General features: G+C 40.0%; 1 protein-coding gene across 1 annotated transcript; it reads right to left on the reverse strand.

Moving 5' to 3' along the window:
- Window positions 1-3,642: 3,642 nt before the first annotated feature.
- Window positions 3,643-26,326, reverse strand: LOC149282388 (COP9 signalosome complex subunit 8-like). The gene is made up of 5 exons (XM_089498263.1): window positions 26,249-26,326; window positions 25,815-25,885; window positions 17,951-17,999; window positions 4,177-4,309; window positions 3,643-3,716 (listed from the first exon to the last, which is right to left on the reverse strand). Exons 1-5 carry the CDS (start codon window positions 26,324-26,326, stop codon window positions 3,643-3,645), a joined length of 405 nt encoding a protein of 134 aa, XP_089354389.1.
- Window positions 26,327-27,802: the final 1,476 nt, after the last annotated feature.

A 27,802-nucleotide genomic window follows, 5' to 3' on the forward strand; every position in this document is an offset into this window, starting at 1 on the left:
CTTTTAGCTTAATTCTAAACGGGCTAACGTCTCATCAAACGAAAAGTGAGAGGGACGAGAGGCTCTGCAATGTGTATCATCTGCTTACATAAATCATAGGGCCGGGGAATAAATGATTCCAGTAGAAAGGACGGTGAAGATAAATTTGGCCGAGATGGTTGCTTTGATATACGCAACTATCCTATGCAACGGACAGTTAAACACAATGTTACCTCAATTGATACCTCTTTGGAGTTTGTGTGTGTACACACACACATACATAGATACAAATATATGCATATATATTCACATAGATATATATATATATATTTGAGTACAATTATCCTTCATTTACAATGTTCAACCAAAGAATAAACGTTACTAAAAATATTGCAGTGTTTAACCTCTCATAGCACAGAAAAACATCCTGTTGGCGACAGTTGGTATCCTAGGCACGCCATGACTTTAAATGGGTGTAAAACACGATCTATAAATGCTTTCTTTACACAAACAATGTTGCTTTAATGCTGCCTCATGTGGCCCCTCTCCCGGACATCAGCCGAATATTGTATGGCGACAGACGCTTGATGTAACATAGTTTAGAAGGCAATTAATGATCACCCCAGGACTATGGTGACCACATGTACCAATTAACACACGGGGAAAGATCACGATATAACGTTAAATGCTGGACCCAAATAGTGCGATTGTGTATTAGCATTGAAATTGGAACCTGCATTCTGACTAACATTATTCTATGTCATAACTTCAAGTCTAAAACACACATGGGAATACTTTGTCATTTTATTGACATTTTATTTTTCTCGTATATAGTGGTCACTAATATGCCAGCAACGAATACACGCCATTACTATGTTATCTATGTTTATGTTTTCTTTTATACCTTCATTGAATGTTACGGCTTTCAAGATGTACTCCTGATGTTTCCATTTGGGTTTTTTAAGGACAACTTAAAAAACACACACATTCAAGATATATTGTACAGAAAAACCACAAATATTACTGAAACTTTGATAAATGCTGGTGGTAAAATGTGTGCATGGAAATAGTTAAAATACCAGCATTTGAAATACCCTGGGGTGCTTAGTTTTTAAACATACATGAATTGATGCGGTAAACCGAATTGATCGGCTTCAAAGATGTCCTCAAAAGCCCTGGGTTGGGTTTTCGGTGCCTCACTATCGAGGCATTTGAGCGAAACCATTGAAGCTTACAAGGTGATTGTTGAACTTCTTGTTGTTTTCCTTCAACCTTTTCTGAACCAGTTTTGCTTTGTAGCAGGGCACGTTATTATCCTTATCAGGCAGTTTTGTCAGTGTCCATGAAAGGGTGTACATGGTCTGCAACAATGCTTAGGTAGGTGGTACATGTCAAAGTAACACACACATGAATGGCAGGACCAAAGGTTTCCCAATATTCACTGTCCAAGCAATTTGAGCTACAGGAGCTTGTCTGTTGGATTTGACCATAAGGGTCAGGCTTGGCACCCCACTTGCCTCAATGAACCTTGGCCAGCCATGACCCTGTCACCGGATCGCTGCTTTCCCTTCCTTGGACCACTTTTGATACTTACTGCTTCTTACCACAGCAGACCAAGAACGCCGCACAAGAGCTTCAGATATGGAGATGCTCTGACCCAGACGTCTAGCCATCACAATTTGGCCAAAGTCACTTAGATCCTTAAGCCTGTCCATTTTTCCTGCTTCTAACACATCAACTTTGAGGACGTTATGTTCGCTTGCTGCCTAATATATACCACCCACTGACAGGTGCCATGATAATCTTATCAGTGTTATTCCCTTCACCTGTGATAATGTTATGGATCATTAGTGTATAAACAAGGGAGGATAAAAACATGTACTTTTTATAATAAAAGAAGATCTTAACGTGCATATATAGAAGTTGTTACCTTCGTACATGGATTTTGAAAATTTAGAGAGGCCAATTTTGTAGGATAAGAAATTGTACAGATAATCAGGGGAGATAAAAAAAAAAAACAAAAAAACAAAACATTTTTTAGAGAAGGGACAGAATGAACTAATAGCACATAAAGCTATTGCAGAAGTGGAAAAATGACAAATCATGATTTATTTAATAATCTTTAATACATTTTCAAATATCAATAGACAAAACAAATACAAGTAACAAAACAAAGAAAAAACAGACTTAAGACAAAGATATACCAGTTAACAGTCACGGGAATCGCAGCAAGACTGTATGCTGTGTATTTTCTCTATATTCTTTCCCACATCTCTTTAATTTTTGTGATGAGCCATTAATCCAGCTAACACCCGTGTCCATATACCATATTTTCTTGATTATAAGACAAGGGTTTTTTTTTTTTGGTTTTTTTTTTTAAGAGCAAATGCTCTGAAAAATACCCCTCCTCTTATAATCGAGGACGACTACAAGACTAAGATCCAGATCCCCTGCAGCGCCGCAGGGGACCTGGATCCTCCTGTCTGGTAACCTCTGCTGCTGCCGGCACTTCCACTGGGGCTTCTATGACCGAGCGCCGGCGAAACTGCAGGCAGCAGCTGAGGCTGTTTACGCGCATCGCGCAGACCTTCCCCAGCTTCCAGAGAGGAGAATACCCCGCAGATCTGCAAGAAAAATAACGCAATAATATAGACAGAGCTGTTTGGTTGTTATATGTTCAGTTAAATAGAGGTCTGACTATAAGATTGCCAGCAGAGCTGCAAGAGACCTGGATCTGCTGCCAGCATTTCTACCAGGGCTTCTATGACGGAGACCGTAAAACACGAGAATACTAGAAGAGAAATGTTGGGGCTATTTCAGCGTTAATTGTATATGAAAGTAAAATAAATTGATATTCAGAAGAACTAATTAAAGCATGTTAAGAAAAAGGATTAATATGATTGAATGAAATGACGAGTACAAAATCTTTGGGCATTTATCAGTAGTAGGACTAATGAATCATTTAGTTGTAAAACTATGAAATGAATCAGGGCGTAGTATACAACTACGCACCTCGCTAATGTGGACTCCTCTCCTTTCCTGTGGGGACCCCGTTACATAAGCCCCGTTATACCATGCCCTGCAGGAAAGCGTAGGGTACCGAATATGTCAGCCCTGCTGAACACTGGGCGCCAGGGAATGGTTTCCTTGGCGACCTGGCGCCCAAAGTTTGTCGAGCCCTATGTTTTTGATTATATTTCAGCACATTTTCCAGTGATTTGGTTCAATATATGGAATCCATAAAGATTTTTTTTTCTTGACAGTAACAATTAACATGCCCGATGCCACATAGGGAGCACACTTACCTGCTACCTTAGTTTTGGGCTGTTAGGGAGATCCGTGGTTTCCATGGCGACCTGGCGCCTAGAGTTTGTCGAGCCCTATGTTTTTTTATTATATTTCATCAATTATTAATGAAATATAATCAAAACTATATATTCCTCAGGTTTGATAAAGTGTTCTTTGAAAGTCTAGGAAACTCACATTTTAACTGAAACAGTGTAAGCATCCATCACTCAGCCAGTACATGCTGGTGATGTGCAGACCCCATACTGTTGGCAGCATCAATACACAAGGGGGGCAGCCAGCCAGGTTTCAGCATGTACTGGCTGACTTGGCATGATAGCAGTGTGATTGCTAACAGCAATCACAGTCCCATCTTGCCTAGGTTCCAGCATTTACTGGTTGCCTGGGTATAAAAGGAGACACCAAGCCAAAGGCACGCTGCCGTGTTGCATCTAACAGAAAGAGAAATAATATAGGAGAAGTGTGTTCATTAACATTGCTTCACACTGTATTTAACCGGCCACTTCTGGGGTCAACCGCATACCAAACTTACATTGGTTTCTGCAATTTTCTCCTATGGTCTAAACTTTTACCCTATGAGACACTCATGGCCAAACCATACCAGAATGTTGCTGTTACCTGATATTTTACACCATGCAATAAACCCACCGCAGTAAAGGAGGGCAGTGGAACTAAGTACTTAGTGGCACAAAAAAATCCTCTCTTCTCTTTGTTTGGAGAACACAGCAGCAAGACAGCTCCATCTAGTAATTGTTTTGCAACGCTCCCCAAGAGAGGTCCGTTGAAAGAAAAAAAAACCACCACTATATAATGTAAAAGCACAAACCAGGAGTAACCTATACTTTCAATTTTATTTCAGAATTCACCATGTGCTGGACGACAGTGCTATACCTCTTACAGCCTCCATCATTGGTTGAATGTTTTCTGACCACTGGTTGGCAGCAATGGATGAGTAGATTCCGGGGAAGTCTCTCTGCCAGATCCTCTGTCCCACCTCCCAAATCCCAGCCAGCTCTGCATTGGCCTGCAAGAAAAAAAAGAAATACAGTGACTTTTACAGACTGCAGCATCTCAAAATATTACCTTCTCTACTATATATCTAAAGAATAAAAAAGTAAAAGCTCTGCTCATATTGAATTTAAAATAGTTTGCTTAAAAAGCCATTTCAAATTGGGCTGTATATAAATTAAATCCCTCTCCTGCAATACTTTTACTAGTGTGGGTGGTCTATTCCTAACGACGGCACTTTTACCTATTGCGTAATACACCCGAAATCCCTCTAGACTGTAAGCTCGTTTGAGCAGGGCCCTCCTCACCTGTTGTCTCCTCTCTGACAGCCAGGGAAGGTCTGCGCAATTGATAACGCTTGGCGTCTCGTGTGCTGTGTAAAGGACGCTCTATGGTTTGTCAGGAACCGCCTGGTGTTGAGGAGGGAGCAGGTCACAGTCTGACCGCCGCGTGCTTATCCACAGCATGCTGAGAGAGTGCTCTCTGATGGACAGTCTAGAGGCTGAGGACTATCTCCATCAACCCCCTCACCCACTCCACTTCCCTATTTCATCTTATAATCGAGCAAATACGGTATTTTAGCGATGTCAGTTTTTCTTATATCAGGGGGGCATAAGACATATCAGGGGGCACGGTAGCATAAAGGGGCTATAAGGCATATCAGGGGGCACAGTGGCATCACTGACATATAGGGTTAAAAGGCATATCAGGGGCATGGTGGCATATCAAGGGTAAAAGTCATATAGGGGGCTATAAGGCATATCAGGTGGGGCACAGTGGCATATCGGGGTACAAGGCATTTTAGGGGACAGAGTGGCATATAGGAGGTATAAGGGGGCACAGTGGCATCTCTGACATATAGGAGGGTATAAGGCATATATGGGGGCAGAGTAGCATATAGGGGGTATAAGGCATTTCTGGGGCAGAGAGGCAAAACTGGGGGTGAGGTGCGCATAACTTGGCAAAAATAGTTTACATGAATATTTACTAGTGACAATATAAAATGAAAAAAAGAACACCTTCACGAGTGGGTGAGTCTCAAATGTAAAATAATATAATATACAGTACCCTACAGATCTTGCTGCTCCCGTAGATCAACACTCCTCACAAGTGTTAAAACACACGATATATAGACAAACGGGGCGCATAGATATGTGGGAAAAATAAAAATATAACGAATATATTGTAATGAGTTCAAAAATAAAAACCAAAATAAGTGATATAAGTTGCACTCACAAGTGTACTTAGGAGTGATCGCTCATCGAAAATCCAGACTTTATACCGTCTTGGAATTTCTGCATAAACAATAGGAAACGAAAAATAGTGCAATAAAATAGATATTGGTTTAATAAATATAGATTAAAAACTTACAAACGAATAGGCATAACTGGTGGGTTATGCGTAAAAGCCGTTTCTTTCACAAGGAGTATTCATCAAGTCCTTATAAAGTCCAGATTCTGAAAATGTAAAATATCTCAACGGACGAACTGTTGAGGAGAAAAATTACCCCGACGAACTGTTAAGGGATAGTTTAGTAAAAACTAAGGATATGAAAAGAGAAAAGATGTTGCATAAAAAAGAGAAACGAATACAAAAAACAGAGGAATTCAATTTCGCTTTTATTACTCAATATAATGACAAATCGTTTAAAATAAAAAAGGCGTTTGAAAAATGTTGGCCAATTCTACAGGGTGACAGCGTACTGCAAAATTTCCTTCCAGAAAAACCTAAGATCATATATAAAAAATTAAATAACCTAAAGAGCTTAATAGCCCCCAGCGCTCTTCCAAATGAAAGAATAAATAAAGACCATTTTTTAACCTATAAACCTGTGGGTTTTTCACCGATGTGGCATATGCAAACTTTGCAAAAGTTGCCACCTACAAGACAAAAAAACTACCTCATTCAAATGCACTATAACGAAAAAAGAATATAACATCCGTCATTTTATACACTGCACATCAAAGAATGTAGTGTATTTATTAGAATGTAAGTGTGGAATTCAGTACATAGGACGCACATCTAGAGAACTAAAAGTAAGGGGTCTTGAACATTTAGGTGGAATAAGAAATAACAATATGAAGCACAGTGTCCCAAGACACTGCGTGAAATGTAACAAATTTTCGTTTCCTGATTTTAAAGTAATAGGGATTGATCTAGTATCCCCCCCATTGGCGGGGAGGAGACGTGAAAGAAATTTTATCAAAAAAAAGAAACGGAATGGATATACAAATTTCAAACCTACAAAAAAGACGGTTTAAATGTAGAACTAGACATATCCATTTTTTTAAATTAAAAAATTTATTTACAAACAACACACATATAAAAATGTTTTAAGTTTATTTTATCATACTGTTCACATATACAGTTCATACAAGCATATATATTGTTTTTATAATAATATTTTTATTCAAGTTTATTTTTCATACAGTTCTTATTCATATATATATATTTATTTATACATTCTTATATAAGATTACATTTCTCTACCTTACATAACATCACCTTTATGCAATTTCATTCCATCTATGGGTTAACCATAGAACAGAAGGTTGTCAGTAACACAGTCACGATGGCACTTAGCCAATTAATCAATTAATGAGATTACTATCTATATACTCTCATTTATATCTCTCTCTCCCTCTTATGTTCTTTTTCCCCGAGGGGGGTTCTGTCCAATGTGATAGATACCTACGAGAAAAAAAGAAACATACTCATTTAATACATTTGATCTCTAAATTGGTACTGATTAACATTGCAACTAAGTTGCTAACATTGTTTCTTTTTCTCACTTAATCTTGGACAGAGTCCAAACCACACTCACAGATGTCTTCTACCTTGATTCTGCCTGTCTGCTCTTTTCCGAAGCTCTGTTGATATATCCCTGCAAATTGAAAAGATTGAATGAAATAAGAACATTTGATACATTTTCTGATTTGATAAATTATTTATTTTACATACTTACTGATCACGAATATCGGCCGTTATGAGTCCTGACGAAACGAGGAAAAAGTGCAACTTATATCACTTATTTTGGTTTTTATTTTTGAACTCATTACACTATATTCGTTTTATTTTTATTTTTCCCACATATCTATGCGCCCCGTTTGTCTATATATCATGAATATTTACTAGTAAAGCTTTTTTTGGTATTTTTTGGGTTCTTGTTAAAATATAGCTTTAATTATTATGTCAGTAAAATAAGGCAAATCGTGAAATGTCATTGTGATAAAGAGATAAGTGTTAATGGCACATCTTAATGTAAATTATATGTTTTTATTTTAAACAAAAAGTTTGCATAGTTTTTTTTTACCTGATTAAATCGAAAAAATAATCCCGAGAGGTATGCAATGGGGATATTTAAAAGTGGCACATAGAAAACTGAATCGCTGCAGTAATACTCCAAAGGCAGCAAGACCATAGCAAAATAAATATTAAAAAACAAATATCGGTAGATAGACTAGTTAAATTTACCCAATGTTCCCAACACAAACTATAACTATTTGTAAACAAATTAAACAAGGAGAGGGATACTTGTTTTCGAGATGGAGCTAAAAATATTTTATGTGACTGTGGCCTAGTGATATGTAGGTACATTGTTAAGCCACTTGAAAATATCTGCACAATCTATCTCATAAACCAATTCTCTGGTTTCTGCACACAATACAGCGTCTGCGAATGAACGGGCGCATCCAGCTCAAATAACGGTGCAAGGTAGTAGCAAAGCTTTTCAGCCAGAGTCTGTTCGCTCTGGCCCTGCGGATGATCTGTTTCCTTTTTATTTCTGCGTATGCAGCCCGCTTATTCAGGTGTTCGTTATAAAGGAACAGAACGCGCCGCTTTTCTTTCTTTGGAAAGAAGAAGGCAGCAATCACTCTGCGGAGACGGCCAATATACACCTGGACAAAGCAGAGCGACAGGAGTCCGACCACAGGAAGGCAAGACCACAGATAGCCCTCAACTGACATTCGAATCGGATTTAATAGACACATGGTGTTATTACTCAGGTGCATGGTGGCAGAAGAGGTGTTGAGGTTACCAATAGTACGCCTTAACATCCTGGAAATAAAAGTATCGCCTCCAACCAGGACTTCCAGTTTGTGGTGACTGGAGAACACATACAAGATGTGCAAATGTTTTTCCGGATAATCTGGAATAGGTGATAAAGGATCCAGTCTGTAGTTAAGGATAAGATGAGGAAGGTGAGCATGGGAACACACTGGAAAAACTCCATCATTGTTGTCTTCATCTCAAGGTCCTGAACCGCTGGATTCCAGGGAAACACAAAGCTCTTGCGCTCTCCATTCCTCAGGGGTAGAAGGTGTCTCTTATTCCGTTTCCTCCTGCGAGCATCAATCTGCCTGAAGTAGGTTGTTACATAGGCGTTATCAAACCTAATGTTGGTGTTGTACTGGTGGCAATACTTGTAGGCAGAGATAAAGATGAAAACAAATGTGCAGGAAATGACAACACGGACAAAGGACCCAACCTTCCTCATACCTAACTTCTTCTGCTCTAATGTCTCTGTAATCTCCTCTGTGATCTCCTTTTTAGAAATGTTCATGCCAAGAAACATGCTTGGTTCTTGTTTAACGATTGCTATTTTGCTAGCAAAGCCATCGTCCTTTCCATTCATAGTCGCGTTGACCTTATCATAGATGGTTCCAAAATTGGCTTCCATAGGGATCTTCTTCTTGCACCATGTATTTACAACATTCATGATATTGCACAAAAATGAGAATTGGATAGGAAGGCAAAAGAGATGGTTAAGGACAGGTAGGGCAATGACCTTCATACAATCGTCATGTTTCTTGGCAAACCACTCACGGCATTTCTCAATACCTTTTTCAATAACGAACTCACAGCCCAGCATAGACTTCAGGTTGAACTTCTGCAGAGTGTCAAGAGTCTTGTTTTCCTCTTTTGTCTCCTTTTCTTTCTGTTCCTCAAGCTTTTTATCATAGCCTTCAGAGCTCTGCACCTCAGAATCTGTCTCCTTAAAAACAGATTTTATGCCGCTGGTGTCATTTTTAAGTTCTTTTGCCCCTTTTACCAAGTCTTCAATTATCTTTCTGAAAGGGTTTATAATAACTTTCCAGGACAACTTTGTGTGGTTTATCTGGAGCTCCACCTTGCACCCAATGGATTTTGCAACATCCTCCATGTTATGCTGCAGGTTGCTGACAGGTCCATCAAAAATAGACTGCAGTATAAGTTCAGGTTTTCTCCTCCCTTTCTTATTTCTGCTCTTCTTTGAGCCCAGAAAACAAAGGAGTGTCCAATGATCCACAATATTTTTGGAGAATGACCTGAAAAAGAAAAATGTTAGCCAACTCATAACAATTCCGGTCTCACATATATTTTAAAACGGTCTGTTTCCCATCTCCCAATCCTCTTAATTATGGAAGTATCCAGCCCTAACCTAGCAGCCTCTGTCGCTGCTCCGATTCTAAAAGAGTGAGAAGAATAATGTTCAGCACCCAGACACAAAGCGAACAAACATTTTTTTAACACACTGTTAAATTGAAATCTTGTAAGCAGTTGTCCTGAACCATGAACAAGCCAGTTACCAGAGACCTTAGGGCGCTGAGCCATAAAAGCCTCAGACATCCTCACAGGGCAAATACCATTACCATTAACCCTTTGTAGGACTATCCAACAACCTTTACCCCGCTTGTCAGTTTTAGATGACCTCAGAAAATTTTTTAAACTAACGCCACAAATAACATCTAAGATTTGTAAACCTGAACCACCCTTTTTATTAATAGCCACTAGCTCACCTAATCTAAAAGCCCCCAAAAAGGCAATAGTAAAAGCCGTTTTGAATAGGCAAGACTCAAATATCATCCACTACTTTCATTAAATCATGCAGTAACTCATAAGAAATAGGTCTTCTCAAGTCTTGAATACAAGTTCTACCACCATAGCCTTTCAAAATCTGTTTCACTAAAAAATCTTTAAAAACATTTTGCTTAGCTGCTAAATTGAAGAAAAAAGATATACCCAACAAACACCTATCTATAAACGAACGCGGAAATTCTCTTTCTTAATTAGATCCAAAACTGGCATCCAACAAATCTACTTTGTTTGATTGAACAAAATTTGACCATAAACGCCATGACCACCTATAGCTGGCCCATGTGCTTTTTGATAAAGATCTGGCAATTAAGTTTCTTACCTGGGAGAAGTCAATTCCCATATGCACGGTGGAACCTGCAGCCCTTCCTTCTCTGCCTGGGGTGCCAGCTCCCTGAACAGCTTAAAATCAAAGCGCGAAAGAGCATCAGCTATATTGTTGTTTTTCCCCGGAATGTGTTTGGCTTTCAACCAAATATTATTAACAAAACACAAATAAACTAAGCGCCTTAATAAACTTATTACTGGTAAAGATTTTGCTCTCAAAGTGTTAACCACCCAGACTACCCCCATTTTATCACAATTCAACAAAATCCTTCTGTTACTCCCTGCAGGACCCCAAAATACAAGAGCCACAACTACTGGAAACAACTCCAACAATACTAAATTTTTAGTCCAACCGGCTTCGTACCAATCTATAGGCCATTTAGCAACAGCCCATTTCCCTTGCCAGAAAATTCCAAAACCAGATGCTCCCGCTGCATCTGTGAAAAATTCTAAATCATCACTAGTGATAAAATCATGCTGCCATATGGCGGCACCATTGAACTTTTTAAGAAATAACTTCCATATTAACAAATCCTCCTTAACCTGCCTAGTAACCCTAACTCTGTGAAAACCTATCTTCTTCCCGGCAATAGCTTTAGCCATCTGTCTGGAAAAAAACCCTTCCCATAGGGATTATCCTAGCTGCAAAATTCAATAAACCAAGTAAAGATTGAAAACATTTAACTGTCACCTTTTTAGCCGATAAAACTACATTAATCATAACACGCAATTTAACCACTTTTTCTTTAGGTAACTTAAATAACATCTTAACCGTGTCAATCTCTATACCTAAAAATAATAAAGAAGTAGCCGGAAAAACTGTCTTATGTGCTAACGGAATACCAAAAAACTCTGATAAAACAAAGAACGAATTCAACAAATGTAAACAATCTAAACTATCCGCCTTACCAATAAACAGGAAATCATCTAAATAAAGGACCACAGAATCAAGGCCCGAAACTTTCTTGACCACCCATTCTAAGAAACAAGCAAAAGCTTCAAAATAAAAACAAGAAATGGAACACCCCATCGGCAAACATTTATCGAAGTAGAATTGACCATTAAAATGAAAACCTAAAGAAGGAAAACAAATCGGGTTAATAGGCAAAAGCCGAAAAGCAGCTTCAATGTCCACCTTAGCAAGCAAAGCATTTTTTCCCAAACCGTCTCACCCACATCAAAGCGTCATCAAAGCTAGCATAATGAACGGGAAAATCAGCTGTGCAAATTTCATCATTAAGAGAACCTCCTTTTGGAAACGAAAGGTGATGAATTAGTCTGAAGGACCCCTTTTCTTTCTTTGGAACCAAACCCAAAGGCGACAACCTAAAATTGTCAAACGGAGGAAATTGAAAGGGGCCCGCAACTCTCCCAAGCAAAATTTCTTTTTTAATCTTTTCTTCAACAATCGTCAGATTACCTTCTACCGATTTCAGGTTATTAACCCAGCATAAGTTATCACCTTTAAAAACCGGAATATTAAAGCCAAATTTAAAACCATCATGTAGCAGTTTAGCCATCCGTTTGTTTGGATAAGTGTTTAAAAAGGGGAGCAGATTTAACTGTCTCACCGGCATCTCTGCTTTTTGGAAACTGATCCTTTCCCCTGTCCCCTACGAAAACATTTGACAGCTGGGTAGCTACATTCATGCCTAAACCTACATGAGTTAGGCCACTTACATTGGGAATCATTAAAGGACCAGCATATACCTTTTTGACGCATCTGCTGTGCATTAACCCCTTGCGGCCTAAAATTAGAAACATTTTTTTGAGGAAGCAAAACACTAACCCATGTTCCTACGTCCTTCATTCCCCACTGTAGGTTCTTATGCACCGCTAGCGTTTGCCTGAAAATCTCATCATAATTAAACCATGACAATCTACCAAAGTTCTTAAATGCCTCTAAAACTGCTTCCAAATGTTGAAACATTTTCAGAACATGGGCAGGGCAAAGGTCAGGAACCGTTTGATAGTGGAATTCGGCCGCTTTCGCTTGAATAAGCGGCTGCTCCTCCTCCTTATAAGTTTGCTTTCACTGTTCTGGGTCATCTCTCTTTCAAATTCGTCTCCTTCAAATTCCTCCTCTTCCACCTCCTCCTCTTCCATATTAACGTTTTCCACATCTTAAATGGGTCATCTAATGGGCCATACATGAATATGCAAGAGCCCATTTTTAAAACAGCCGTCATGCCCGTCTACTGTATTTCTGAAGCCTGAGCAATGTTTCAGTTATTAGGAGGCAGCTGTCTGGTAAGTCCAGTGTCAGCCGTGGTAAATACTGTCTTTCACTTTTACCCCAGGGCTCAGATAGAGCCTTCTGAAGAGGTAGATAAATGCAGCATATTGCACATGAACATTTAATGAGGGAACTATCCTAATGCACTCAAAAAGCTATTTTTAATCACTATTTAACCCCTTCGAGACAAAGGCTGATTTTACTTTTTGTACCCTTTGTGACAATGGCCTTTTTAACATTTCTGCGCTGCTTGTGTTTAGTTGTAATTTTCTTCTTTTCCGTTTACTGAACCCACACACATTAGATATTGTTTTTTTCAGGACAAGAAGGGCTTTCTTTAGATGACATTGTTTTGATTGTATCATATTATTTACTATTAAAAAAAGTATAAAATATGGTGAAAAATTTAGAAAAAAATGACTGTTTCTAACTTTTAGTTGAAAAATCTTTTACTCATCTATAAAAGGTAATGAAAAAACCTGCTAAATAGACTCTACTATTTGTCCTGAGTTTAGAAATACCCAATGTTTTTATGTTTTTTTGCTTTTTTCTACCCATTATGGGGCAATAAGTACAGGTAGCGTTTTGCTATTTCAAAGCCATTTTTTCCAAATCTGGTAATTCTTCCCCCCATGTGCCATTTCGGGTATCTTTGAACCCGGCCAATGCAATTTACCCCATCAAGTCATATATTTTTGAAAACTAGACAGCCCAGGGTATTCCAAATGCTAGTATTTTAACTCTTTCCATGCACCATATCTACCACCAGTCTTTGTCAAACTTTATGGTAGTCATTTTTTTTGCATTTGTTTTTTCACACATTTTACTTCAGGTATGAATAAACAGGTTCTGGTATATGTCACTATCACAAAACACCCCAATATGTGTTCAGCAACATCTCCTGAGTACAGCGATACCTCACATGAATGATTTTGCCTGGCTGTTTTGGGGCAAAAGGGCCACATTTGGGGCATGCGCTTTTTTCAATGTTGAACTTTGGCATTTGGGGATCCACTGCCCATGCCCTATTTGGTACATCTTTGAGCCGGGCCATTTCAGTGTGCCCAATAAACCCATATATTTTTTAAAACTAGACACCACAGGGTATTTTAAATGCTGGTATTTTAACTCTTTGCATGCACATATTTTACCACCAGCATTTTTTCAAAGTTTGCAGTAATATTTTTGTGTGTGTATTTTTCCCACACACACCTACTTTATGTATGAATTTACAGCTCCTGGTATATGCCGCTGTCACACGACACCCCATAATGTGTTCAGCAACATCTCCTGAGTGCAGTGATACCCCACATGCATGGGTGTGTCATTTTTTGGGGGAACTAAAAGGCCACATTTGGTACGTGTGCATTTTTCTAATTGGAAATTAGATGTGTGGCCATCCTTCCCCCCGTGTTAATTGGGACGTTGTTGAACCTGGCCCATTCAATTTACCCCATCAAATCATACATTTTTTAAAAGTAGACACCCCACGGGCATTTAATATGCCAGTATTTTAACTCTTTCCATGCGAGAATTGTTTTAAGCTAATATGCTAATTTTAGGACTTGCTCACAAAAATATATTTTTTATATATATATTTTTTTTTTATTATTTTTTTTAAAAAAAAATTTAACATTTTTTTTCAACTTGGAGGTTCCCCTGATAGTGACATCAGTGGGAAATGATTTTTACATTTTACTGTTTTTTTACTATTTTTTTCTAATTATTATTAATTTTATTTTATTTTTTAATTTATTTTTACTAATCACACTGTGATTAGAAAGCTGGGCTCCATTGACTTGCATGGTGAATGCAGTACCTGTATTCAACCTGCAAGTGGAGCCAAAGTTCTCTAGATGGTCTGGACCATCTAGCGAACTTTTAAAATTTGTGGTTCCTGTTACAGGACGGCGGCCATCTTCCTTGATGGCGAAGATTGCCGGCAGCTGCGGCTGTGACCGCTCTCCGGAGGGGTCACAGCCCATCAAAAGGTTAGTGTTTGGTGTCGCTGGATGCCTCCTGATCGAGGCATTCCAGCGACACCATTTAAGTTTAGGAGGCGATCGTCGATCGCCTCCTAAACGCTTTTAAAACGGGCGTCCGCCGCCATACAAAGTATGGCGGATGTTGACGCCCCGTGGAGGGGCCAGAGATGGCCCCTTCGTGCCGATCGCGGCGTTGCTGAATGCCTCGAGGTCGAGGCATTCAGCAACGCTTTTTGGGTGCAGAAAGCGATAGTAGATCGCTTTCTGCACCCGTTTAAAGACGTGCCGGTCCTGGCACGTCAATTGTCGTAAAGCACATGCTTTTCCGTGTCGTGCCAGGACCGGCAATTGTCGTTAAGGGGTTAAAGGAAGACAGAGGTGGAAACAAATAACTAAGTGACCAGTACTGGCTTCCATATACCAGGAGGAATGCCTTTCGGTTACTGTACGCAAATATGAACAAAAAGCACCCAGTGTTTTACCTATGTGCAGATATTATTATTTTGAGTCAAGGGCCGATGGGGGCTCTGTGTTTGAGAGAACTGATGGGGAAGCTGCAGTTGCAAGGCATAGGGTGGGATGGTTACTAGTTTAGTGTTTTAATAACGCACAGTTATGTCTGCATGATTGATTATAGCAGTTGCGTAGTGTCTATTACGAGGTCTCTGTGCCTCTCACAGCATGGTTAGAAAGATGGGATCAGAGATCCTGGCTCTGTTATGGATTCTCATGCTTTATATGGGAATTCTAAGACAGACCTGAGAGCACCCAAAATAACTGAAAATAAAAGTGATGTATGGGAGGGGGAGGAGGCAAAGTGATGTATGGGAGGGGGAGGAGCCAGTGATGTACGGGAGGGGGAGGAGGCAAAGTGATGTATGGGAGGGGAGGAGCCAGTGATGTACGGAGGGGGGAGGAGGCAAAGTGATGTGTGGGAGGGGGAGGAGCCAGAGTGGTGTGTGGGAGGGGGAGGAGGCAAAGTGATGTATGGGAGGGGGAGGAGGCAAAGTGATGTATGGGAGGGGAGGAGCCAAAGTGATGTATGGGAGGGGGGAGCCAGAGTGGAGTATGGGAGGGGGGAGTCAGAGTGGAGTATGGGAGGGGGAGGAGCCAGAGTCGAGAATGGGAGGGGGAGGAGCCAGAGTGGTGTATGGGTGAATTTCAGGGCATATAGGGGGTATAAGGCATATCGATATTAGGCATATCAGGGGGGCATAAAACAAATCTGGGGGTAAAAGGTATATCAGGGGGCTCAGTTGCATATCACTGGCATATAAGGAGTATAAGGCATATCGGGGGGCACAGTGGCATATCGGGGGGCACAGTGGCATATAAGGGGGCACAGTGGAATCTGGCATATAAGAGGTATAAAGCATATATGGGGGCAGAGTGGCAAGCTGGGGGTAAGAGGTGCATAACTGGGGGCAGTTTGGTAAATAAAAAAAATGTAAACAAGGCTTTTTTTCTCAGTTTTTATTAAATATGAAAAATAGTTAACATATGAATTAATATTTACTAATAACTGTATTAAAACCTAGTTTGAGAAACACTGTGTTTGGGTTCTTGTAGCCTTTATTATTATGTCAGTAAAATAAGAAGGTGAATAGAGAAAGGCCATTGCAATAAAGAGATGAAAGTGTAAATTGTACGTTTTTTATTGCAATTTTTCTTCAATTTAAAATAATGTATTTTTTTATCCGATTAATCGACAAAATAATCGGCCAACTAATCGATTAAAATAATCGTTAGTTGCAGCCCTAAGTGTGATTGCTAACAGCAATCACAGTCCCATCTTGCCTAGGTTCCAGCATTTACTGGTTGCCTGGGTATAAAAGGAGACACCAAGGGACACCAAGCCAAAGGCACGCTGCCGTGTTGCATCTAACAGAAAGAGAAATAATATAGGAGAAGTGTGTTCATTAACATTGCTTCACACTGTATTTAACCGGCCACTTCTGGGGTCAACCGCATACCAAACTTACATTGGTTTCTGCAATTTTCACCAATGGTCTAAACTTTTACCCTATGAGACACTCATGGCCAAACCATACCAGAATGTTGCCGTTACCTGATATTTTACACCATGCAGTAAAGGAGGGCAGTGGAACTAAGTACTTAGTGGCACAAAAAAATCCTCTCTTCTCTTTGTTTGGAGAATACAGCAGCAAGAGACCGAGAGAGGTCCGTTGAAAGAAAAAAAAAACACCACTATATAATGTAAAGGCACAAACCAGGAGTAACCTATACTTTCAATTTTATTTCAGAATTCACCATGTGCTGTACCTCTTACAGCCTCCATGATTGGTTGAATGTTTTCTGACCACTGGATGCGTAGATTCCGGGGAAGTCTCTCTGCCAGATCCTCTATCCCACCTCCCAAATCCCAGCCAGCTCTGCATTGGCCTGCACAAAAGAAATACAGTGACTTTTACAGACTGCAGCATCTCAAAATATTACCTTCCCTACTATATACCTAAAGAATAAAAAAGTAAAAGCTCTGCTCATATTGAATTTAAAATAGTTTGCTTAAAAAGCCATTTCAAATTGGGCTGTATATAAATTAAATCCCTCTCCTGCAATACTTTTACTAGTGTGGGTGGTCTATTCCTAACGACGGCACTTTTACCTATTGCGTAATACACCCGAAACCCCTCTAGATTGTAAGCTCGTTTGAGCAGGGCCCTCCTCACCTGTTGTCTCCTCCCTGACAGCCAGGGAAGGTCTGCGCAATTGATAACGCTTGGCGTCTCGTGTGCTGTGTAAAGGACGCTCTATGGTTTGTCAGGAACCGCCTGGTGTTGAGGAGGGAGCAGGTCACAGTCTGACCGCCGCATGCTTATCCACAGCATGCTGAGAGAGTGCTCTCTGATGGACAGTCTAGAGGCTGAGGACTATCTCCATCAACCCCCTCACCCACTCCACTTCCCTATTTCCCCAGGCCGATTCCACTAATGTATACAAAAAACGATTGTATTATTTGAGCCTGAGACTAGCTTAGCGCACCGGCATTTTTTCATTTTCCCTGATTCCACCAATGTGCTAGCCATACGTGCCATGTCTGGAATTGTAATTGTACACGGCTTTTACTGTATTCTTGAGCTTTCCGTTAACTGAAGTAGTACTGTACATGTATTGCCCTGCGCTGCAGTACTGCTTATCTTTTTATCTAATAAAAATAAAAAATAGGGCATTCGTTTCTTATAGTAAAGTAAGTATGTTTTGCACAGTAAAGCTATAAGCACACACTACTTACAGATTTGATGGCAGGTGGTATTCTTTTCCAGAGATATCTGGCATTATTCCTGGTAAAACATACAAGCATCAGTTACCAAACAATCACTCATTTGCTGCAGTGAGAAATATAAAATTAGATTTACAAATCACATATACTAAACCAGACCTCCTCCGGCTGCCCCCACTAGATACCAGGGAGCCTGAAGCACAGGGGACAAGTCTAGGGATGCACTGGTAAGTTTATTTATATTGTATTGTGTATTTATTTTTTTGTCAATATTTTTATACCTATTTTAGAGATGTCAGTTTTTCTTATATCAGGGGGGGGGGCATAAGGCATATCAGGGGGCACAGTGGCATCTCAGTGACATATAGGGGTAAAAGGCATATCAGAGGCATGGTGGCATATCAAGGGTAAAAGTCATATAGGGGGCTATAAGGTATATCGGGGGGCACAGTGGCATATCGGGGGTATAAGGCATATATGGGGGCAGAGTAGCATATAGGGGTATAAGGCATTTCTGGGGCAGAGAGGAAAGCTGGGGGTGAGGTGCGCATAACTGGGCAAAAATAGTTTACATGAATATTTACTAGTAAAGCTTTTTTTGGTATTTTTTGGGTTCTTGTTAAAATATAGCTTTAATTATTATGTCAGGAAAATAAGGCAAATTGTGAAATGCCATTGTGATAAAGAGATAAGTGTTAATGGCACATCTTAATGTAAATTATATGTTTTTATTTTAAATAAACGAAAAACTTGCATAGTTTGTTTTACCTGATTAATCGAAAAAATAATCGATTATGAAAATAATAGTCTAGTCTACATGCCTAAATGCATTGAGTTGCTGTCATATGATCGGCTGATGAGCTATTTGTGTTAACATGCAATTGAACAGATGTACCTAATAACGTGGCCAGTGATTGTGCACGTGTGTGTGTGTATATATATATATATATATATATATATATATATATATATCAGGGCTTGACAATTTTGTTTTGAATCTAGGAGCCAGCAAAAAAAGTTAGGAGCCAGGATTTTTTTTTTTTTAACTAACAGTTTTATTTTCAACAACAAAAATTAATGTCCCAAGGGAATCCTTCCCACTCTCCTCGAACACACACGCACACATATATTTATTTTTAAATATATATATATATATATTTTTTACGATGTGAAGATCCTCTCCCAGTCACAAAGAACTCTTCTGTGAGCCCAGCCCCCTTGAGCGTCAAGTCTTGAAAGAGGTGGGACGAAGAGCCTCACTAAGGCACTGCCACTCAGCAGCACGGTGTGAGGTGGTAAGACCGCTTTAATTTTATTAGGGGCCGGCTTACTTACACCGTACTGCACGGTGACAAGGGCCAGTCTGGTCTTGCTCACGCGGGCCGCACATTGAAGTCCGGCGGGCTGGACGTTGGACGCCCTTGACCTAGGCGTCAGGACAAAATTCTCAGTCGCCATGGCGACCTAGGATTTGTCGAGCCCAGGGAGTCTTGGGGTGCATTGGTAAGGGGGGGGGATATCTAGGGACCAGAATGTCATATCAGGGAAGGGGCAGAAGGAAATTAAAGTAAGGTGTATTATGAATTAAGGGGGGTGCACATGAAAAACCAAAAGCCATTTTAACCCCTTGACTGCTAACGACGGCATGGTGCCGTCGCTAGCAGTCCCAGTCAGGTGCTAACGACGGCACCATGCCGTCACTAGCACTCTCCTACCTTGATGGAGGTCTGTGGACCCCCATCACCACCTATCCCGGCGATCTGCCCCTCATATTGAAGGGCATCACTGGGACCACCCGATCTGGCTGGTGACGTCGCGCGTAATGACGCGATGACGTCACCGCGCAACTTTATTGAAAACTGACAATTGTCAGTTTTCACGGTATGGGGGCATGCTGCTTAGATGCCTGTATCTCAGGCATCTAAGCAGCTACAGACCCCCAACATATACCGTTGGAAAGGTAATCGCTTCACATTTCCAACGGTATAATGCTTGTAAAAAAATAAAAATATTATGTTAAAAAAATAAAAAAGTACAAAAAAAGTAAAAAAAATGATTTGGGAGTCTCTAAAGGCAGATAAATAAAGATCAAAATTGCCTAGAGACCCCCAAATTAAATTATCTAAACATTAACTAGTTTAGCTTAAAAAAAAAAAAAAAAAAAAAAGTTTAAGTATTCTAGCTAAATGATCACTGTGGTAGCCAATGTTACCACAGTGATCATGTAGCTATAAAAAGTCACATTCCCTTTTTGATCATGGGGTTAAATTTAGCCAATGGTAGAGAAAGGTAATTTTTTTTAAACCCTGATGAACTGCAATTATTATTAAAATCAGCCGTTTAGCCTGTAGTACGTAAGTTAACCATGTCATCCCTGGAGCCCCTTGCATTTTTACTGCAAAACTTATTTTTGCTGTAAAAGTGATTTTATTTCTCCCTTTACGATCATTTCTTTGGGATTGTAAGGGGAAAGAATGGTGTGTGTGCTTCTGTGAGTGAATGTACGGATAGTATGGTGTGTGCTTCTGCAAGTGAATGGAGATATGAAAAGCGTGTGAATTGTCAGTAATTAGGGTTGAAGCCTTGATGTGGCATTACTGCTCACGTAAGAAGTTAAATTATAGCACATAAAAGTACATATTTTCAAAAACTACACCCCTCGGCGCATCAAATGAGGGGCTGCGTGTGTTTCTAGTACAAACCTGGAGTGCGCAAGACACAAATGAACATGTCGCTATGGTTAGAAAAAACATATTTTCTAGCCAAAGCGACACATTCCATCATTATTTGTGCACTCAACTTTTGTCCTAGAAATACATGTAACCCCTCATTTGAAGCTCCAAGGGGTGTAGTTTCTTGAAATGTGTACTTTATGTACCCTAATTTAACTTCCCAGATGTCTAGAGCACTTTAACTTCAGAAATGGCAGATTGGAGAATCTTGTTAAAAAATTGTCTTAAAACATTTAGGGGTGATGCCTGCATTTAGACAGCTCTAGACAGCTGGGAAGTTAAATTATGGTACATAAAGTATATATTTTCAGAAACTACACCCCTTGACGCATCAAATGAGGGGCTGCATGTGTTTCTAGGACAAACCTGGAGTGCGCAAGACATAAATGAACTTGTTGCTTTTAATTTTATTTTTTTAAATTTTTTTATTAGTGTGATATTCACTTATTTGTTGTGCACGTCAGATTTGTGATACAAATACAAATAAGATCTCATTTGCTGCAGCTGGGGGTGTAGTTTCTAAAAATATATAGTTTTGTTGGCATATTTTAACATCCCGGGCAGCTAGAGCTGTTTAATTGTCGCAGCCATGCATTAAATTTAAAGATGTCTTTTTGTGATAGTCTAATAAATTTAACTTTTAGCAATAAAATATTAGAAAAACACAGTCTACTGTTCTCAATTTCTGTTTATTTTAGACCGCTTACCTACTACAAATATTTAGCAACACAGGTTTTGATATTAGAGTTTAGAAAAATAACATTACAAACTAGTTTTTATTGAGTTGGAAGTGAAAAATTAAACTTTTTTCCCATTTTTGGCTGTATTTTGCAAACCTAATGAGACATACACATATAAAAATGGTATATTTGGAATCTGCTGGGTGTGCTGAAAAAAACAATATTTGGTTTGTATAGTTTATTCCCAAGAAATTTACTTGAAACGCTTTAAACGTGAGATACACCAAAATGCCGAAAACCAGCTTAGCACCAGGGTGGGAAATGGCTTAGCAGCCAAGGGGTTAAGTTGCTATTTGCATATAACCTATGCTGACTAACTGCATAATAGATACCAAACATGTTAGAATACACGTATTCCTGTTCATTAGATAAGATACTGTTTCACCATTCTGCTTAGTATTTTTTCTTTAAAAATAAATTTTCCCTTTTCTCACCAAACTTTTAGGGTGTGGCCTATAATCGGGCCAATACGCTGTGTGTGTGTGTAATATATAGATACACACACACATATATATATATATATATATATATATATATACACACACACACACATACACTTACTCTGCACTACACACAATGGCTCTAGAACTATACCACTGAAAGGAGAGCTGCCTTGATGCTGCCTCTTTAGCAGGCCTGGTACACTAGAACTGGGCATACACACCTGATCGCAACACAACACACAGATATCCAGTACAGCTCCCTGGGCCAGCCAGTGGAGATTAGAGGATTTCCCCGACTGGCCATGATGACCCCGCACAGAATAGTTAAGACAGTGGGGCAGCTACAAAGTACAGTGTCTGAAGATGGGAAACCCGAGAGGTATGCAATGGGGATATTTAACAGTGGCACATAGAAAAATATTAAAAAACAAATATCGGTAGATAGACTAGTTAAAATTTACCCAATGTTCCCAACACAAACTATAACTATTTGTAAACAAATTAAACAAGGAGAGGGATACTTGTTTTCGAGATGGAGCTAAAAATATTTTATGTGACTGTGGCCTAGTGATATGTAGGTACATTGTTAAGGCACTTGAAAATATCTGCACAATCTATCTCATAAACCAATTCTCTGGTTTCTGTTGTTTCTATACACACTATTGGCAATTTCTGTTCTGGAACACTATGATACCCTCATATCCGTTCTCAGCTCCTAGAAAAGAAGGACTGTGGGGGAAGAAAGGATCTAGGACTGGGACACGTTGCTGGTATGTTTTGTTCTCCTCATATTGTATCTTTGTCTACATTTCTCTCCGAAACTCAGAACAGCAAAGAATCTAATTGCAATACGCTGAGGCGGCAACGTTTCATCCATGATTAGCTTCCTGCACTGGATGAGCTTGCAACTTTCTACTACTAACACCTTTTGTGTAACACTATCACCAGAAACACTAAATAAGATACCAATTATAATTAGTTTTATTTGTTATTGGTTTTTGTATTGCCACCAGGTGACCCCAGAATGTTTATTGCATATAGGTGGTAAACATATGCAGGTGGAATTCCTGGGATCATTCCAATTCATCCTCATCACTCTCGCTGTCAGAGACGGAGTCTTCATGAGGTGTACATGCATAACAGAAGCGCTTCATATCTCTCCAGCACTGCCTGCAGTATACTGTGCCACAGTCTGCTATCTCGCACACATACGAGTCCTTGGTTTCACTAGAACTGCACACAATACAGCGTCTGCGAATGAACGGGCGCATCCAGCTCAAATAACGGTGCAGGGTAGAAGCAAAGCTTTTCAGCCAAAGTCTGTTCGCTCTGGCCCTGCGGATGATCTGTTTCCTTTTTATTTCTGCGTATGCAGCCCGCTTCTTCAGGTGTTCGTTATAAAGGAACAGAACGCGCCGCTTTTCTCTCTTTGGAAAGAAGAAGGCAGCAATCACTCTGCGGAGACGGCCAATATACACCTGGACAAAGCAGAGCGACAGGAGTCCGACCACAGGAAGGCAAGACCACAGATAGCCCTCAACTGACATCCGAATCGGATTTAATAGACACATGGTGTTATTACTCAGGTGCATGGTGGCAGAAGAGCTGTTGAGGTTACCAATCGTACGCCTTAATATCTTGGAAATAAAAGTATCACCTCCAACCAGGACCTCCAGTTTGTGGTGACTGGAGAACACATACGAGATGTGCGAATGTTTCCGGATAATCTGGAATAGGTGATAAAGGATCCAGTCTGTAGTTAAGGCTAAGATGAGGAAGGTGAGCATGGGAACACACTGGAAAAACTCCATCATTGTTGTCTTCATCTCAAGGTCCTGAACCGCTGGATTCCAGGGAAACACAAAGCTCTTGCGCTCTCCCTTCCTCAGGGGTAGAAGGTGTCTCTTATTCCGTTTCCTCCTGCGAGCATCAATCTGCCTGAAGTAGGTTGTTACATAGGCGTTATCAAACCTAATGTTGGTGTTGTACTGGTGGCAATACTTGTAGGCAGAGATAAAGATGAAAACAAATGTGCAGGAAATGACAACACGGACAAAGGACCCAACCTTCCTCATACCTAACTTCTTCTGCTCTAATGTCTCTGTAATCTCCTCTGTGATCTCCTTTTTAGAAATGTTCATGCCAAGAAACATGCTTTGTTCTTGTTTAACGATTGCTATTTTGCTAGCAAAGCCATCGTCCATTCCATTCATAGTCGCATTGACCTTATCATAGATTGTTCCAAAATTGGCTTCCATAGGGATCTTCTTCTTGCACCATGTATTTACAACATTCATGATATTGCACAAAAATTTGAATTGCATAGGAAGGCACAAGAGATGGTTAAGGACAGGTAGGGGAATGGCCTTCATACAATCGTCATGTTTCTTGGCAAACCACTCACGGCATTTCTCAATACCTTTTTCAATAACGAACTCACAGCGCAGCATAGACTTCAGGTTGAACTTCTGCAGAGTGTCAAGAGTCTTGTTTTCCTCTTTTGTCTCCTTTTCTTTCTGTTCCTCAAGCTTTTTATCATAGCCTTCAGAGCTCTGCACCTCAGAATCTGTCTCCTTAAAAACAGATTTTATGCCGCTGGTGTCATTTTTAAGTTCTTTTGCCCCTTTTACCAAGTCTTCAATTATCTTTCTGAAAGGGTTTATAATAACTTTCCAGGACAACTTTGTGTGGTTTATCTGGAGCTCCACCGTGCACCCAATGGATTTTGCAACATCCTCCATGTTATGCTGCAGGTTGCTGACAGGTCCATCAAAAATAGACTGCAGTACATACATCACCAGGTAAGCACGGCCTTCTTTGCCCAAAATATTTGGTGCCATCATGATTGTGGCACAGCGAAAGTGAGAAGATGTACCCCATCCGATGGCAAAGGTTCCTGATATCCCATATAGAAGGTTTATCTTATTTTCTTGATATAGATTCATTGGATGTACCAACAAAAAGTAGATTCCAGTGCCAATCATACCCCCAGCTCCAGCACCAAGGAAGAATTTTGTCATGAAAAATTCATTCGGGTCACTGAAAAGGAATCTAAGACAGAACATGGGCATGGCAAAGGTCAGGAACCGTTTGATAGTGGAATTCGGTCGCTTTCGCTTGAATAAGCGGCGGCTGCTCCTCCTCCTCATAGGTTTGCTTCCACTCTTCTGGGTCATCTCTCTTTCAAATTCGTCTCCTTCAATCTCCTCCTCTTCCACCTCCTTCTCTTCTATCTCCTCCTCTTCCATATTAACGTTTTTCCACATCTTAAATCTATCTATATTCAGATATGGGAGGTGCTGCAGTAGTCACGACTTCACACTCCAAACACTAACTGCAGACTGGAATGGTCTGTGGAAATCACGCTGACTACTGCACAGCTACTGTGACATCACAAAGAGGCCCTCAGTGAACACACAATGGCTCATTAGCATATTCCTACCAGTAAAATAAGTGGCTGTAGTAACATTAAACAATCTGAACATAAGATTTATCACCCCTGTGGGGAAATCCCTGAATTTATAGGGCATTAACACATATTCACAAATGAATCCGTATGAGCCCTGCCAACGGCCATCTCACAATTTGAATCTATAAAAACCACACAGAAAATGATATCTAAACAATGAATTGTATCTTTGTGAGTTATGTTGTAAAATGAAGAAATTGTGATTTCCAAAAGCATTTTTATATTTTTACTCATTTTCACAATACTCATTTTCACAGAGGTGATGAAGCAAGAATCATCATGAAATATATTAATGTCCCCGAATGTAAAATGGGTCATCATGTTGTGCTTGCAGAGCAATCAGTAGTTGCAGAAGACAACCAGAACAAAAAAATATATTTAAAATATAAAATGATTAGAACAGCTGCACAGATGTGTATTATTTAGTACGTTACAGCTGCTGCATAGATGTATCTTTCATATAATATCAGAGAGTTAGGAAGAATAACTTACATGTCATTGTGTAGAAGGTATAGCGCTAGAAGCTGACTGTACACCTGGGGTGTTGCAATACCTCCTGGAGCCTGAACAGACATAATGCAGTTTTAAACCATAACGTAAATATATGTGCACTTGACAGAAAAACAACATCAGCCCAGAATCACCTAGAGAAAATAAAACTACTAATGCCACTAGAGGTAACGCAGTTCCAGACATGATGTCACACTTAAACGTACACAAAAGACGTAGAGCGCTTCACTATGTACTATATACACGAGAGTATTCTGTAGCTAAATGCATCTAAACACAGCCCATGAAATCAGCAGCGTTACCACCGATTTGCAACCATAGCTCCCGATCTGCCACCCACCGGAGTACAGCTACGGTAGAGAACCGCCGTCCTGCCAGCTCCCTTACGTATAATGAAGGAACACTAAACGCCTCACCTCAAGTTCTTGCTCCTCGCACTGCTCCAACAACCTCTGGAAGGAGACCGGGTTTTCCGCCATCACGGCCACTGGCATTTTCCCCGCAAGCCCACAGGGCCTCCCGTCTAGAACCACTGACACCGGTCTTCCTCTTCCGGGTTCAAACCCGTCAATGTATCCAAAGTCAGAGTTGTTCTAACTACTAGAGACCAAAGTGCAAATACATGCCCGTCTTTCAACGGTAGCCATTTTGTTGGTGTCGCTTCCGTTCTAGTGCTTTCAGTGCATGCAAGGGAAGCGTACGACTACGTACTATCGTGTGGGCCGGGGGGGTGCTTGCAGACACTGGGGCGCGCAATGTTTCGCTGCTAGTGCTTCCCCGGTAGACTGCAAATTGCCTTTTAGCTTAATTCTAAACGGGCTAACGTCTCATCAAACGAAAAGTGAGAGGGACGAGAGGCTCTGCAATGTGTATCATCTGCTTACATAAATCATAGGGCCGGGGAATAAATGATTCCAGTAGAAAGGACGGTGAAGATAAATTTGGCCGAGATGGTTGCTTTGATATACGCAACTATCCTATGCAACGGACAGTTAAACACAATGTTACCTCAATTGATACCTCTTTGGAGTTTGTGTGTGTACACACACACATACATAGATACAAATATATGCATATATATTCACATAGATATATATATATATATTTGAGTACAATTATCCTTCATTTACAATGTTCAACCAAAGAATAAACGTTACTAAAAATATTGCAGTGTTTAACCTCTCATAGCACAGAAAAACATCCTGTTGGCGACAGTTGGTATCCTAGGCACGCCATGACTTTAAATGGGTGTAAAACACGATCTATAAATGCTTTCTTTACACAAACAATGTTGCTTTAATGCTGCCTCATGTGGCCCCTCTCCCGGACATCAGCCGAATATTGTATGGCGACAGACGCTTGATGTAACATAGTTTAGAAGGCAATTAATGATCACCCCAGGACTATGGTGACCACATGTACCAATTAACACACGGGGAAAGATCACGATATAACGTTAAATGCTGGACCCAAATAGTGCGATTGTGTATTAGCATTGAAATTGGAACCTGCATTCTGACTAACATTATTCTATGTCATAACTTCAAGTCTAAAACACACATGGGAATACTTTGTCATTTTATTGACATTTTATTTTTCTCGTATATAGTGGTCACTAATATGCCAGCAACGAATACACGCCATTACTATGTTATCTATGTTTATGTTTTCTTTTATACCTTCATTGAATGTTACGGCTTTCAAGATGTACTCCTGATGTTTCCATTTGGGTTTTTTAAGGACAACTTAAAAAACACACACATTCAAGATATATTGTACAGAAAAACCACAAATATTACTGAAACTTTGATAAATGCTGGTGGTAAAATGTGTGCATGGAAATAGTTAAAATACCAGCATTTGAAATACCCTGGGGTGCTTAGTTTTTAAACATACATGAATTGATGCGGTAAACCGAATTGATCGGCTTCAAAGATGTCCTCAAAAGCCCTGGGTTGGGTTTTCGGTGC

This window comes from Sceloporus occidentalis, unplaced genomic scaffold (assembly GCF_023333645.1).
Source record: "Sceloporus occidentalis isolate IW3139 unplaced genomic scaffold, rSceOcc1.0.p SCAF_117, whole genome shotgun sequence".
Taxonomy (NCBI): Eukaryota; Metazoa; Chordata; class Lepidosauria; order Squamata; family Phrynosomatidae; genus Sceloporus; species Sceloporus occidentalis.

Excerpts from the sequence above, each read along its gene's own strand:
- LOC149282388 (XM_089498263.1), bottom strand. The coding sequence starts at position 26,326 with ATGCCAGTGGCCGTGATGGCGGAAAACCCGGTCTCCTTCCAGAGGTTG. Across the intron at positions 4,310-17,950 it reads TACCACCTGCCATCAAATCT|GCCAATGCAGAGCTGGCTGG; the intron begins GTAAGTAGTGTG and ends TTTTTCTTGCAG. Across the intron at positions 3,717-4,176 it reads AATGATGGAGGCTGTAAGAG|ATGCAACACGGCAGCGTGCC; the intron begins GTATAGCACTGT and ends TCTTTCTGTTAG.